General features: G+C 31.3%; 2 protein-coding genes across 2 annotated transcripts in view; one reads left to right on the forward strand and one right to left on the reverse strand.

Moving 5' to 3' along the window:
• The window catches only part of LOC145329247 (mitochondrial glycine transporter A-like), a 402442-nt gene that overhangs the window by 357705 nt on the left and 27950 nt on the right, over positions 1–16787 (forward strand). The window lies entirely within an intron of this gene.
• LOC145330481 (peroxisomal membrane protein PMP34-like) lies at positions 7310–16771 on the reverse strand. Its single transcript, XM_080175107.1, has 12 exons — positions 16698–16771; positions 16221–16284; positions 15711–15792; positions 14931–15019; positions 14380–14424; positions 13413–13461; positions 12749–12784; positions 9929–10005; positions 8833–8906; positions 8361–8465; positions 7794–7843; positions 7310–7467 (listed from the first exon to the last, which is right to left on the reverse strand). Exons 1-12 carry the CDS (start codon positions 16752–16754, stop codon positions 7326–7328), a joined length of 870 nt encoding a protein of 289 aa, XP_080031233.1. The 5' UTR covers positions 16755–16771; the 3' UTR covers positions 7310–7325.

Below are 16787 nucleotides of genomic sequence, written 5' to 3' on the forward strand. Positions count from 1 at the left end.
TTAATAAATTTGTATTTTCTAGACAAGGATGACAACATCCATAAAAACGAAGCACAAAAATCAGAAGGTAGAACAAACGCACAATAGCTAGAGTGTCAGAACTTAATAAGCAGAATATTAATTTTGAAGTCTAAATGAAATTGCACATAAATTTGTTGCAAAATTGCGTAAATATAGCATACAGTAAAAGGACATACTTCCGTGCAAAATTTGAAATCAATAGTATAATTCTAATATGTCTAATAAATGTTGTCAAAAAAAGGTTGAAAAAAGTCCGCATATTTGATTAAATTTTTCTTAAAATCCGCATATTATGTTGATAAAAACTATAATATATTATCACTAGCAGTAACATCACTAGAAGCTTTTAGGGTGGTAAGGGGGAAAGTTCATTCTTCCAATTTTCAATTTAAGTTTTAAAACAAAGAAGTAAAATTGCGGAGATGGTACTTTTTTTCTAAGTGTTATTTTTTTTTTGAGAGTGGAGAGCCCTCTTCCTAAATAGTTATAAACTTCTCTATACCTATAATAAGCTTCACTGTAAAGAAGAACCCTTTAGGTTCAGCGGTTAACAAGATCCGTTGCTACAGTCAAAAAAAGCTTAGCTTACTAATTTATATAATAGGATATAATAAAGTAACAGGATGTCTGTTTGTCTGTCTCTTTGTTTGTTTGTTTGTCTTTTTCTTTTAAAATCTAGAAAAATAAATTGGTTTATTAAATTGGACTCTCTCCTCCTCAAGTGCCCCAAGAGGCCTCTAAGGCGTAGCCGCTAGTAATAGGATACAGTAACAAAATGCTAATCCTTATATCAAAGTAAAAGAATGTTTGTGTGTGTGTGTCTATTTATATGGAAGGATCTTCCTAACTAATATGCTTCTCCTTTGCAGGGACATAGGTCATAGGTCATGGGAAGGTTTATAACTATTTTAGGATAGGGTACCTGCACCCTCACGCGCTTAGAAAAAAAAACCACCAACATTTTTTAATTTTTTTTCTTTTAAAACTAAATTGTCCTTTTAAGTATATCTGTCAGACAGACAGACAATAAATATATGGAGCAGATCTGTATAAATATAAGGTATCTTGAATAAAACTTACAGCTGGCTATCTAAAAAAGCAGTCGTGAAAATAACATTTCTCCAACAATAAGGTTTTTTAAGCATGACCGACAGTCAGACAGACAAAATAATGTATAGAGTAGATGCAGGGGGGGGGGAAGGGGTGATTACTTGAGGGCACCCTCAAATTTTGGAAGTCGTTAAGTAGATGCACATATATCTTGGGTATAGTCCCTTTCATGACAATGCCTCTTAAGGGACGTTTCTTGGTATTTTCACAGTAGATTTTATCCTATTTCTAGCCACTGCGGGGGGGGGGGGGGGCTCTATCCATGCGGGGCCATTTTCCTAACCCTGCAGGGCAATCACCTAACCTAACCTAAAATAATCCATCAAAAGCTACTGTAAAAAAATACATTAAAACACCCCTTAAAAGACATTTTCACTAAAAATTTCAGTAGTCTTTCTTCAATAGCAGCCAAAAAAACACACAAAGCATGTTTTAAATGGACGTACTGACTTTCTGTTAACAATGATAGAGTTGCTTTCTAAATTATACCTAACTGTCATAGGAATCATCATGAAGAGTTTGAAATTGATAGGATAATTCTAACATGTCTTGTTTAATAATCTAAAATCAATTAATAATTTTATCTAATTTCAATTCCAATTTATCTATGAAATAAATGTAAAGCTGTACAGGTTAAGGCTACTATCTGACTCAATACATTTCTTTTTCTCCTCTTTTTAGCAACCGAATGAAAGTAATTCTTTTCAATTCCAGATAATTATAAGAATTGGTAACATTTGCTTAGATATTTATTTTATAAAAACATAGCAAAAAAAAATTATAACCGTATTATAATACAGGTATTAAATATTTATATACAAACAATAAAATTGAATATGAATAAAAATTAAGGATAGATCAATCAAATAATAATTATGTACAGTGTCAAAGGACTAAACAATCTTGTGAGAGGTAATATAACTTATGCATTTCAAAAAGATATTTGTTAAATAGACTGATTATTTAAAGACATATTTGTTAAATATGTTGCTCTACTGGATATCATTACCCTTGTTAGAATGTACCATTCATAAAGAAGGTTATTTTTTAATGGCAAAACTGTTTAAGCTAGCTTTTTTAACAATTACGTTCAAATTCCGTTAAATTTATTGATATAAATAATCTAATAATTGATTGTTTTGTTTTTATTCGTAATTGTCTTTTTTATATATACATTATTATGCTTAATTAAAAATTTCTGATAAACATCTCATTATATTTAAAGAAAAATTAGCTGTCTCTAAATTTAATATAGAAATAAAATTATTATGGAAAATCAATGGATTTTTCATGGTAACACGTATAAGTTAGAAAATACAGACGAATTTATAGATGTAATCTTGAAAAGATAGCTTTAATTTAAAATGATAAATATGCGTTATTTTTACCAAAAACTAGACAAAACCCTTTTTTGTTGTTGTTGATAGCAATATCTTATTTCTTTACTCTCGTTTATATATAGTTTTAACCTAATATCTTTTGATTTAATTGTTATTGGTTTGAAATTTTGACTAAAAAGCTGGCTTAAAAAATAGCTCATATGTGATAAAATATATAGCATTCTGCGCTAACTTATGAGGCGTTTATACAATAAGTATAATTATAAAAGCAAATATTTGAAAATTATTTAAAATCATTCAATGTTTAATGTAAGATTAAGCCAATTATTAATCACGAAATTACATATAGGTTTTTTATTATTTTGCTAAATAATCTATAAAATATTTACACATTGTAAGTCAACTCTTGAGTTATGTAAGAAGTACAATATCAGCTGATAGATCTTATTTCAATTTTGAAAGATAATTTTATAAAAAAAAATAAAAAAAAGTTGATTTTGTTTTTTAAAAGTGAGCAAAAACAATGTAGAATTTTTAGAAATATTTTTAATATTTTTTAAAAGCACAAAAAATCTTGATTTCAGGCCTTTATTAACAATTCTTAAAAATCCTAGTAGTATCGACACATCCTATTTTTTTTACGTCACTAAGATAATTTCTAAGACACTAATACCGGGTTCACAAAATAAAAATCAACATGTTTAAAATGGATGTACGGACATTCTGGTTACGATTATAGAGTTGCATACTTTCTAAATCGTACCTTACTGCTACAGAAATCACCATGCAAAGTATGAAATCGAAAGGATAATTCGAACATGACTAAATTAACGTAAAAAGCTATCCGTTCCAGACGGACCGACCCTAATTATAGAAAAGCTTTGCTTTTTTAAATATAAAAGTATACCTACTTATTTTTTAGCCTTTTCTTTTAAATAGGAGCTGAGAAAATCATAATTGCCCCAAACGTTTCAGACGGGCTTTTCTAATTATAGCGTAGCTTCGATCCTGATGGCAAATTACGCAGAGATGAGACAATGTACAATAAAAAAATGTTGGGCAACCCCATAAATGAAAAACAATCAGATTAAATTTATTGGTTGAAGAGTTTGTACACTGTCAGGTTTTACCATCCAATCAAGAATTAGTTAAGTACCTGACGTTTTTATGCCATACAAAATGAAAAGAAAACACATTTTAAAGAAATTGGGTACCAGCGTAATTTACACTGAAATCGTAAGGGATAATACAATGGACGATGATTGATATATGTGCTTATAAAACTACTCCTTCTGTAGAATAAATTATTTGTTCCTAAACCAATCAAAAAGAAAAAAACGTTTTTTATAAAATTTGAATTACCAGTATAATTTACAGTCCATTATCCCTTCTATCCCTGTGAAAAGAAACCAGTTTTACCGCTATTATGCTCTCGCGCGTCATTCAAAATATGTTACGTGCGCGGATTAGTATTTGACCGCCCCATAGCTAGCGCGCTATTGGTGCAGCGCGCCAATTTGACCGTCAATGCTCGTTCGCTGTCATCATTTATATTAAATAATGGGTATAAAAAGAAAATATTTTCAAAAATTATTTAGTAGGTGTGGCTGAAGGTGTAAATGATTACTAAACCCAATTTTTTTCGGGAAATGGTCCCATTAAGGTTATTTAGTTGTGATATAAGTATAATTTCTATATCACAGTCGAATGACCTTTATGGATATTAAATCAACTTACCTATCTAGAATCTGCGTGAAATTCAAATCAACACATTCAAGAAGATGAGCTAATTTTAAATTTTGGTATATATCGAAGGACTAAATTCAGTGATTGTTTATACTTAAATCACTGGTTAATGTTCTTTGATATATAACAAATTATTACTCCATCTACACTATATATTCAATATGTCTAAAGATAAGGTAGTGTCTCTATAGTCATGGTTATATAATATACATGACTAGAGTATACACTGCTTTATTATCAACCATCTACACTATATATTCTATATAACTATAGATAAGTTAATGTCTCTATAGTCATGGTTATATAATATACATGACTAGGTAGACACTGCTTTATTATCAACCATCTACACTTTATATTCTATACAACTATAGATAAGGTAGTGTCTCTATAGTCATGGTTATATAATATACATGACTAGAGTAGACACTGATTTATTATCAACCATCTACACTATATATTCTATATAACTATAGATAAGATATTGTCTCTATAGTCATGGTTATATAGTATACATGACTAGAGTAGACACTGCTTTATTATCAACCATCTACACTATATATACTTTATAACTATAGATAAGGTAGTGTCTCTATAGTCATGGTTATGTAATATACATGACTAGAGTAAACACTGCTTTATTATCAACCATCTACAATATATATTCTATACAACTATGGATAAGGTAGTGTCTCTATAGTCATGGTTATATAATATACATGACTAGAGTAAACACTGCTTTATTATCAACCATCTACACTATATATTCTATATAACTATAGATAAGGTAGTGTCTTTATAGTCATGGTTATATAATATACATGACTAGAGTAAACACTGCTTTATTATCAACCATCTACACTCCATATTCTATATAACTATAGATAAGGTAGTGTCTCTATAGTCGTGGTATGTATAGTTTACATGACTAGAGTAGACACTGCTTTATTATCAACTATCTACACTATATATTCTATATAACTATAGATAAGGTAGTGTCTCTATAGTCATGGTATGTATAGTTTACATGACTAGAGTAGACACTGCTTTATTATCAACCATCTACACTATATATTCTATATAACTATAGATAAGGTAGTGTCTCTATAGTCATGGTTATATAATATACATGACTAGAGTAAACACTGCTTTATTATCAACCATCTACACTATATATTCTATACAACTATAGATAAGGTAGTGTCTCTATAGTCATGGTTATATAATATACATGACTAGAGTAAACACTGCTTTATTATCAACCATCTACACTATATATTCTATACAACTATAGATAAGGTAGTGTCTCTATAGTCATGGTTATATAGTATACATGACTAGAGTAGACACTGCTTTATTATCAACCATCTACACTATATATTCTATATAACTATGGATAAGGTAGTGTCTCTATAGCCATGGTTATATAATATACATGACTAGAGTAAACACTACTTTATTATCAACCATTTACACTATATATTCTATACTAGCGGCTTTGCCCCTAACCTCTAGGGACTTTGCCCCAAGAGGTTTGATAAAACCAATTTTTTCGAATTTTATATTTAAAAGAAAAATTTGGGGGGGAGGGGTTTAGTCAACTCCACTATTTTAATTTTAGTTTTAAAAAGAAAAAAAATTTGGGGGGTTTTTCATTTTTGGGGGGGGGGTGGGGGGATAAAAAGTTAGACACTATTACTAGGTTCAATATAAATGTAATAAATAATAATATAAATAGATTCGAAGCAAAATTACATTTTTAGGAGTTGCTTCACTTATAATATTGTACTTTGTTGTCCCAGGAATTAGTATACAAAAAATCAGATCAATCGGATAATTGGATCATATAAAAATTTTTTGTTAAAAAAGTGAAAAGTAAAAAATCAACATGTTAAAAATGGACGTAAAAACATTCTGGTAACTATTTTGGAGTTGCTACGCTTTCTAAATTGTACTCAACTATTACAGTGATCGTCATGCAAAATTTGAAATCGATAGGACAAAAGCTATCCGTCACGGACGGACCCTAATTATAGAGAAGCTTCGCTTTTGAAAATGATACATATAAATTTTGGGATTAAAAGAAAAACCTAAATCGTTTTGTTTTTGTGTGCCTATATTTTTTATCTTCTAAAAAACTAACTGAACTAATTACGTGCCAAATACAATATTGAAATGATAAGAATTAAACAATTACTAGTTTATTTATGTACTATGTAAATTACAAGCTGCTGCGCCCCTAGCATCTAGTGGCTCTGTATTCAAAATTGCATGGAGGGGCCAGAAAATAGATTAATTCCTTCCTAAATCTAAATATAAAATGGCCTAAAACCATCAAATAACAAATAAGCATTGAGAATGTATTTGGTTAAGTATTTAAGCTTCAGACAAAAAAAAATACTACTTTATATCATAAAATTTAAACCATTCTTTTGTACACAACAAACAGCTCTATTCGAAGATTTAGGCATGTTAAAATAGTACCTTGGTTTCCACACCATGCATGATTTTTCCTGTATGGTTTAGCATGGAGAGAGGGGACATTGGGCAGTTTATAATACTAGTCCCCAATTTTTATAATGTTTCTTTTTTCGTTGGCTTAACAAATTTTGTTGGATTTTGATTGGTTGGTTCATCAAGCTGAGTGTCTAAACGTTTCAACTATTAATCTACAGAAGGGTTAATTTTGTGTTCATCAAAGTGTACAAACATGAACCCTATAGCTCTGTGATAGTGTAAAGTGTACAAATATTAGATTTCCAACTGATTTCTAAAATTGCAAAAGGTTGATTTCCCTAAGCCTTACAGACTGACGCACGACTGCTGAGCCCTGAGATAAAAAATGCAAAATATATCATAGAGAGAAAAATTATGAAACTATGAAATAAGTTCTTATGTCTGTTGAAGCATGGCCGAGAGACCGACGGACCAAGCAAATTATACACTTGATGCTTATTGGTGCAGGGAATCTTCACTAAAAATTTTATTTTTTATCTTAAATAGCAGACGAGAAAATTACATTTCCCCCTATGAAGTTTCGAACATACTAAGTGAATTATAGAGTAGCTTCGCTACAAAAAATATAAAATGAATATATATAAATAACATTTATTTGTTATGATACAGAGTAAGAATTCTGAAGACAAAATGTGCAATTTTTTCATAGGCTAGGAACATGAATCCAGATGCGAGCATAGCTTGCAGGAGTTTTGAGTCCAGGCCTCGGAAAAATCCAATAAGCCCGTTTTTCCTTAAAGTAAAACCAGTTATGATTGAATATTAGATATAAAAAGCGAAACTTTTGATTTAAAATAAAAAAGGAAGGTGGGGTGTTTTGTGTGTTTGCTTATTACTTTTGGTCAGGTTAGGTTGGGTTATATGGTGTTCTAGGTAGATTCGCAGGGTTTGGGCAAAAAATAAACCACCCTGGATATCATAAAAAAAAATCTTCCCCAGAAAATCTGAGAATCTTAAGTGTAAAAGAGAACCATATCGGTTCAGTGGTTAGGGAGATCCTACAGACAAGAATAGATGACTACTTTAGGATTTGTAAGTATTAAAGTAAATAAAATAAACCTGTAAATCTGAAGGGCAAATTTGTTCAGGGCCAGTTGTTCTGGAGAATTCTAAAATTACAAAATTATAGATGTACATACAGATAACTACCTGCCTCTCTTTTTCAATAACCTTATTCGTCTGCTACCAAATTATTTCCTGCTACTTGGCTGTGTTAATAAACACAATACTATTGGTTGATTTTTATTGACCCAATTGAAAGTAGGCACAAGGACAGCAGCAACTAAACCTATTTAAATTTATTTCGATTCTTTAAAAGTTTAACGTAGTGACAGTATTCAGTCAAAGAGAGAGAAATAACGCTTTCTTATTCGTTGATTTTACAACTTAGGGGACTTTAGTGAATTTTAATTGGTTGGTTCAATAAGTTGAGTGTTCAAACGTTCCAACCACTAATTTTACGCTACAGAAGGAGTAATTTTATTTATTATCATTGTAATGTACATTAATTTATTGGCCATTGTCTTATCCCTTTAGATCCCTGGTAGTTAGCAACTTACAGGGTTTAAAACAAAATTAATTTAAAATAATCTATTGGCCTATCCCAGGCAAAGTTGTAAAACTTACCCTCGCTTTAGCCTGAACCATTTGTATAGGATATGTGATGAGAGTTGCTATGGCAGTTGCACAGGCACCCAAAACAAAGGCCCTGTTAGCAGTCAAAGCAATTCCCTAAAAAAATACAATCAATTATATAAAACTAGGGGCTACGCCCCCTAGAAGCCTCTAGTGGCACTTTATATGTTTTTTTTATGATTTGCTACTTAAGGATGTTGTCAACCTTTGTTTTTATCGTTTAATGTTAACCATGAAGAGAGGGAACGTTGGGCTGTTCAATATAATAGTCCCCAAAGTTTTATAATGTCGTTTTCTTATTAGTTGGCATTACAATTTGATTAGTTCATTAAGTTAAGTGTCTAAAAGTTTCAACCTTTAATTATAATCCACAGAATGAGTAATTTTGTGTATCATCATTAGGGATGTATATCAATTTAACGGGCATTGTCTTATCCCTTTAGATCCCTGTAATGCAACTGACCTTGGCAAATCTACGCTTGAGAAATTCATAAACTGTGAATTTGATGGCAGGATTTGATACAAGGATTAGAGAAGCCTATAAAGTTTTCAAAAAAATATCTCTTTAAAGATTTATGTTTTTTTAGGTTATTTTTTTAAAAGCGAAATTTTCTATAATAAGGGTCGGTCCGTCCGTCCATCCGAGACGTATAGCTTTTTTGTCAGTTTAGGCATGTTAGAATTGTCCTATCGATTTCAAACTTTGCATGGTGATTCCTGTTGCAGTTAGGTACAATTTAGAAACGTAGCAACTTTATAATCGTTATCTGAATGTCCGTACGTCCATTTTATTCATTTATATTCTGACTATTCAATCTGACACTATACAAGTGTTAATGTCAGTTTGTCCTACCTTTTCAGAGCTTCGCTTTTGTGGATGGTGTCATCCTTGTTTGAAAGAAAATAAAACGATAAGGCAATTTTTAGTATTGTTTTAAAAACCGATATATAATATAGATAAGAACCGTTTCTCCATACTGAAAAATTATGTATAGCATCGGGTCCGAGCTAACAAAACTTAAATCTTTTAATCCTTAAATTAAAACTTGTTTCCTTTGACCAAAAGCTTAATATTAGTCCTTTTTTATTGCATATATTTTTGCGAAAGACATAGTTAATAATTCAACAAACGCATTTTTTAATCCTCATAAATACAACAAACATCAGAATCATTCTGTACATTTAAAATTGTTGTAAAATCTAGGGCTTGACAGCTGCATTTTTTTAGGCCATAAAAATATTTAAAACCCGTTACCAAAACTTTAGAAAGAAAAAAACACCAAAGACAAAAATATGTGTTTTCGCCAATTTCAACACTTTGCAAATTTTATTAACAATAAAACAAGGATGACAACATCCATAAGTAGCAAAGTTAAAAAATGGTTAAAAGGATATCAGGAAAAAATGTAATATAGAGCAGTCTGACTGACGGACAGACAAAGTGAATTATAGAGCAGCTTCGCTACTAAAAAGAGGCGGTTGCCGATTCTTGTAAAACCAAATATAAATTGAATTTGTGTATTTGTATGTTATATTGAAATTTGAGATATTTTGTAATCCCTTTGTACCATTCCACAGAGCCTGCAGTCCCTCCTCACGGTAGATTCTTAACAATCCATCCAGCTGACCAGTATACCTAGATAGATAGATAGATAGATAGATAGATAGATAGATAGATAGATAGATAGATAGATAGATAGATAGATAGATAGATAGATAGATAGATAGATAGATAGATAGATAGATAGATAGATAGATAGATAGATAGATAGATAGATAGATAGATAGATAGATAGATAGATAGATAGATAGATAGATAGCAGTTTGGTGTATAAAAAAGCATAATGTATAGAATATGGTGTCTGCAAAGTTAACAATTTAAAAACAAACTTTTAACTTTTTAAATGTAAAATACACTAAAATAAAGGTTTGTTGTATTATTTATTTTGTATTTCAAGAAAATGGAAATGTATACCAAGATAAAAAATGGAATATGAAAACTATATTAGTAAAATTTACTAATTTTTGTTATTTTGATGTTAATTTTATTTCATTACAACCATGGATCAGCACTGCAGCAGCCCCTTAACTGTGGATTAATTCAAAATTTGTTGCTGCATCTTTTAAACATGACCAAGGGTGGCTTTGGATCTCTGTGGCTTTATGGCTGCATTTGTTGCTCAATGGTTGGCTTAAGTAAGCCAGGTTGTTTAGGTTAATTTATTTCTTAAGGCTACCGAGCTCTGATTTTCACCACCTTGTGAATTACCTCCCAATAGCGAGGCAGTTGTCCATGATCCTTAAATGTCAGGTCTAATAGTCAATAAAAACTATTATCTTCCTTTGAATACATCCACAAATGGTATTTAGTTAGGTAACAACCCACAGACAACCTACTCATAATTTTATTCCAAGGCCTTAGTCTTGATGTAATATAAAATGAAAATCTACAATTTATTGCCATAGTTTGGGGGGTGGGGGGGGGGGGCACAACCCACTAAACTCAACTATGCATTGTATATGTCCTCGCTGCACACATTATGATTCTTCTGGGACCAACTTTTCTTCTTACATATATAATTTTAGTTTAACTGTATCAGGGAAACAGAGATACATATATTGAAATATAAATAAATTTTCCCCGATTATTTATGACTGTGTAATAGGGTGACTTCTCTTATTCCCTCCGTCCGCCATTAAAGTAATAGTTTAGACAGAAATGGCAATTTTTCACAAAAATTGTCCCTTTCTTTTTAAAAAAGCAGAAGAAAGCATTAAACAGCTGAATTTAGAAAGCAAATTTTAATGAAATTATTTCTCGTCTGCAACACTGTAGGTCTTTGCAATTGGAAATCATTTAGTAATCTGTTTATACATCTATACTATAAATTTATTTGTCAGCCCAAAGTTTTACGAAATATGTTGGAATATACCCCCCATCCCCCCTTTAAAAAAACTTACCCCGAAGTTATTTATTTGATAGATTAATTATGTATCATTTAATGAAAGTAATAATAAAATTCTTTCAATGCATTTCTCCCCTTATCCCTATATAAAAGATATAAATTTTTATACTTTTGCTAAACATTTTTACGATGTGCAACTTATCTGCAAACATTTTTGCTTGTCTTTCTAATAAATATTAGTTTTACATTTTTTAGTATTGAAACTGATGTAGCGTTTTTGTTCCAAGTGGATTTCTTGTAGTAATACTCAAGTTTCAATATATTGAAAATAGGAATCTATTAATTTGCTAATTGCAGGGCAAAGGGAATGATATTCTGACAAACAATTCTAAAGGAAAATTTCCCCACAACCCCCTTCCCCTTTTCCTCCATTTCTTCACCCACCCCTCTTCAGTTATATGAGAAAAAAAACAAGATATACCCCCAGCTAACTTACAAAGGTTTCGTGATGTTTTTGTAGAATTGATTGTTACAATATCTAGGCCTGGCTAATTGGCAAATGGTAAATCGCTTACAATACAAATAGAGAAGAAAAATACCGATTTCAAAAGCCTATCTAATCCTTTAAAGTAACAGGATGTGTGTATGTCCGCAGGGAGGAGACAATGGATCGAATATCCAATTTTTAGGAGTCTCAGACTTTGGGTACTGGCTTAAAGGGAATGTGCAAGAATTTAGCAGTTTCTGACTGACTTCGGGTACTAACGCACAGAATACCGCTAACTCGTTTGTTAGTTTTGAAAATTGCAGACAAGTATCAATTAATTTCTTATGATGTGGCTGGTTTTAACAATTTTTTTTCTCTCAAGAAAATATCATTTCATGGATAAAAACTTTATTGTGATATTTGTTTAATAAAAAATCTAAGAATCCAATTAAATTTTGGGTTATGGGGCTATGGGTTGAATGGGTTCCAGGGAGATTCTTCTAGTTATCAATTACATAATGGTTACATAAGTCTGATGTACTGGTAATATAATTTTCAAATGAATGTTTTTTTCTTGAAACTTTCTTCTTAATTTATTGTTTTCTGTATTGTATTAACTCTCCCTTTAAAATTTCCTCCATATTTGCTGGATTAATTAAGATTCAAGGTCTTTCATCAAATACTCTTAAATTGAATTAATTGCCCATTGTCCCCTCCCTTACTCCCTGGTATGTCCGTCTATCTGTGCGTCTGTCTGTATTAAAGGATCTAGCCAACCACTGGACTGATATGGTTCTCAACTAGAAACAAAGGACCCCCGTAACAGAATTAGTTTTTCTTTTTGTTTTTAAACTAAAATTTGAGTTTAGGGTTCGATCTTCCCCCTTGCCTTCCCCCACCTACTTTAAGTGCCACTAGAGGCTTCTATGGGGCGTGGCCGCTAATATTAGACATATACTAGTATAGTTATATTTAAGTATTCTTACCTGACAGAGTTATCATTCACTCCTGCCATTCGCAATCTAAAAAAAACAGTTTAGTTTTTAAGATTTTAAAGTGCTTATTTAGTATGGCAGTTCTCTGTAAAATAAATTGTATCAAAACATAGTGTAATTTGTAGCTTTTCTATGATTATGGTATGTGTGTCAGTGTTTGTAAAGTCTAGGACCAATTAAGAGTATCAATATAAACTCAGTGGTCGGCAGCTGCGCCTTCAGGCAGCTGCTGTTGCTTTGCAGTTTGGTTTACAGAGCTAGTGGCGGCGGTTGATGATGGCTGTAAACTGATTTTGTCTTATTGTGGCAGAATGGGGCTTAAATTGGGCTGGTGCAAAATTGTTATTGTGAAAAATCCTCCAAAATCACATAAAAAAGCTACATAAATAAAATAAAATCCTATGTTAAGAACCTTTCTATGATTTTATTCAATTTTTGTAGATTTTTTATGTGATTTTGGAGGATTTTTCAGAATTTTTTTTTGTAATGTAGCAAGCCTAATCTGTAGAATTATTTTGTATTGTTTTAGCTTTGAACCAATATACTAGTGAATAGAATTAACTGTTGATTTCGGAGCGAAGCTTCTCTACAAATCAAATGTTTGTGCATCCATCGTGTACCGGAACTGACGTCCATGACAGTTATACAATCTTACCTGGAATTCACCACCCACATCGGATTTGTGATTAAAACATTCAAACTTCCTAAATCAAAATATTCATTCATTTCAAGCTAATTAATGTTTGTTCATTGGTTTAAGAGCATCTTTTGTTAAATGAAACAAGGTCGACTGAAAAATTACTTATTTTATTTCTGGATAATTTGTTCTAATTTAAAGAACGGTTTGATAAAAAAAAAGAATTAGCTGTATGTACGGCTTACAATTGTTAAAGAGTAGAAGTGCTACTAATTACGGGGGAAAAAGAAAATAAAAAATAATGAGAGTTTCGTTTAACTCCAGATATTAGAAATTAATGCATTCACAAAAATAATCCTATACTAAAAAGTTTTTATTAATAACGAAGCTACTCTATAATTTACTTTGTCTCTCCGTCAGTCCGTAACGCTAAGGGGGAAACATGATTTTCTCGGCTCCTATTTAAGATAGACAGCTAAATTTTCTAGTGAATATTCTCATGACATATGCCCATCTATCAGTTATTTGGGGTGCAAGATCGATTCCTAGATTTTTAGGTTTTCATGGTTTTCTCGATTCCTTTTCAGGATTGAAGGCTGAAATTATCAGGGATTAAATATGATCATATTTTCTGTATTTCCATCAAGTTTTATAAGATTTGTCTATTAATTGCGATGCTTAATCGATTCATAGATTTTTAAGTTTTTATGATTGTAAGGTTGCGTGATTTTAAAGGTTTGATGATTTTCCTAATTTACCAAGATTAATGTTTATTGTATGACACTGCTTTAAAGTAATTTTTTCCCGATATCCATTTTCATTTTTGAGCTTCGCTACTTATGGATGTTGTCATCCTTGTTAATTTTACAATGAAAACAAAGCATCCAATATATGATTTATTTGGTCAACTGGATTTAATCTTATAATTATACATTTTATATCCGCGGAAAGCTGTTTATAATACGATGCGATAAATTTCTATTACCTGCTATACAAGCATATAACAAATCTGTGCTTGGCTTTTGGTCACCTTAAAAAAAGTAAACTATTGTACTAGGTAGCAGAACTCGGCAGCTGCGCATCATCAGCCGCGACTAAGCCTCAAATTTAAACCCGTTTGGATAACTTGAAATTTTTTAGAAAGGAGGGATTGCCATATTAGTGTCAGGTTTAGTCTTCCAGCTGATTTTTGTTTGTAAAAGGTTGATTTCCCCCGAGGCTTAAGGCAGCTGCTGTGCCCTGATAAGAAGGGCAGTAATAATAAGCATGATAATAAGCATGATCCTTTTTCGAATAAAAAGTTCTCATGACAATATCCACTTTAATAGAGCTGAAGAAATTACATAATGGCCAATAAACGAAAAACAAATTGCAGGATAATTCAACTTCAAAAATTAACTTATTTCATCAATTTTGCTAACAATTTGTACATTTCATAAAGAATATTATAATGCTCATATTTTTGACTTCATAGAATAGAATTCCTACTGAAAATAACAATGTTTTTAGAACAAATTTTGCGTGTAATTTTTATACCTGATTTTCTTGTGCTTTTCAATGCGTGGAAGGAGTAGAAATAAACAAAGTTTGATACAGCGATACATAGACATGTAGATACAGCACCCCTATATAGATAGATAGATACATAGACATGTAGATACAGCACCCCTATATAGATAGATAGATACATAGACATGTAGATACAGCACCCCTATATAGATAGATAGATACATAGACATGTAGATACAGCACCCCTATATAGATAGATATATACATAGACATGTAGATACAGCACCCCTAGATAGATAGATACATAGAAATATACAAGTTTGAAGCAGTGATACATAGACGTGTTGATTAGGATATATAAGTTGGAAGGAATTTTAATGTTAGAGGGAGATTTGAAATCTGCATCAAATTCTAAGGATTTTTCATAAAATTCGTTTTTTGTATAATTCTTTATCTAAAAGCGATAATACAATTTAAGTTCATAAATTTTGACCAATAGGATAGGTGGATTGGAAACTACCTGCGCTCTAATTGGATGATTGATGTGCGACACTTAAGCTTCTCTATTCAGAGCGCAGATAATTTTCAATCTACCAATCACAGATGTCAAAATTTATTAACATAAATTGTATTTCCGCTTTTAGATAAAGAATTATACAAAAAAACGAATTTATGAAAAATCCTTAAAATTTGATGCAGATTTCAAATCTCCCTCTAACATTAAAATTCTTTCCAACTTATATATCTTAATGTTGATACAGTACTCCTAGATTGATAGATAGGTAGTTATTCTAGAAAATGCCTTACTTGTAAACACCTTGTAGACCTTCTTCTTGAAATATCCTAATAATTGTATCCAGTGGTCCTTGCTTTCTAGCTCTACCATCCTCTTAGTAAAAAAAAACAAGGATGACAACATTATCAAAAGCGATATTTTAAATAAGAAGAAAACTATTTTTTAAACTTTCCACAAATCAAAATCCTATGATTTAAAGTAGTAAGGATTTTTGTGTAAAGCTATAGTTCTCGGAAAATAATTGTCCGAATTAGTTGTACTCATCAGACAAGCTTTATATAGGATGGTTTTAGACAATTTTCTGAATTTCTCCATCATCCCATAGAGGCTAGTACGAAGCTTATAGTCTGAAACAACGTAATTTTTCTACTAATGTTAAAGTTAAACTGCCTATAAAATGCGATAAAATTTCCAGCCGAATCTTAATGTATACAAATCTAACCAAAGCTGCTATTTATTATGAAATCTGTAGATTGTCGGCTGCCGCCGCTGGAACTAGTCACTCCATAGTCTATTATTACCTAACTGAGCTCTGGTAAAACTTGTAGTCAGGGGCATTGTCAACAGCTGGGCACTAACACTTCCCTAAGATTAATATATAGATAGATAAGCGATATATAATTATTTTGATGTTGCGCCAGATTTTCATAAACTCTAATAAAGTGAACTTGCAGCTGGCTAAAATAATGATACCCCTTATCCCCCTTTTCTACATCCCCTTCCATCCTACTGGTTGAAAGAACTGGCCAATAAATAAATAGCGACATAATTCGACAACAAATTTTCCATTAGATGGATGTGTGTTTGTAGCCATAGTTTCTTAGTGTTCGGACCTTAGTAGTCTTGGACGAGACACTTTTGAATATCCACTAAAGCCATTTTTAAAACTAAGATGGAAAGTGGAGTACGGACTACCCCATTCAATCAAGTGCCCCTATAGGCCTCTAGGAACATAGCCACTTATTTACATAAAAAGTACTAAATGTTCTGAAACCTACCGTAGCACCTGATACGGCTTGGACAAAAGTGTGAAAACTGAATATATTGCTCGACATTTTTCTGAAAAAAATCTGATTTAATATTATGAA

The sequence above is a fragment of the Acartia tonsa genome, chromosome 10 (genome assembly GCF_053477335.1).
Source record: "Acartia tonsa isolate MP-2025a chromosome 10, ASM5347733v1, whole genome shotgun sequence".
In the NCBI taxonomy this organism is placed as follows: domain Eukaryota; kingdom Metazoa; phylum Arthropoda; class Copepoda; order Calanoida; family Acartiidae; genus Acartia; species Acartia tonsa.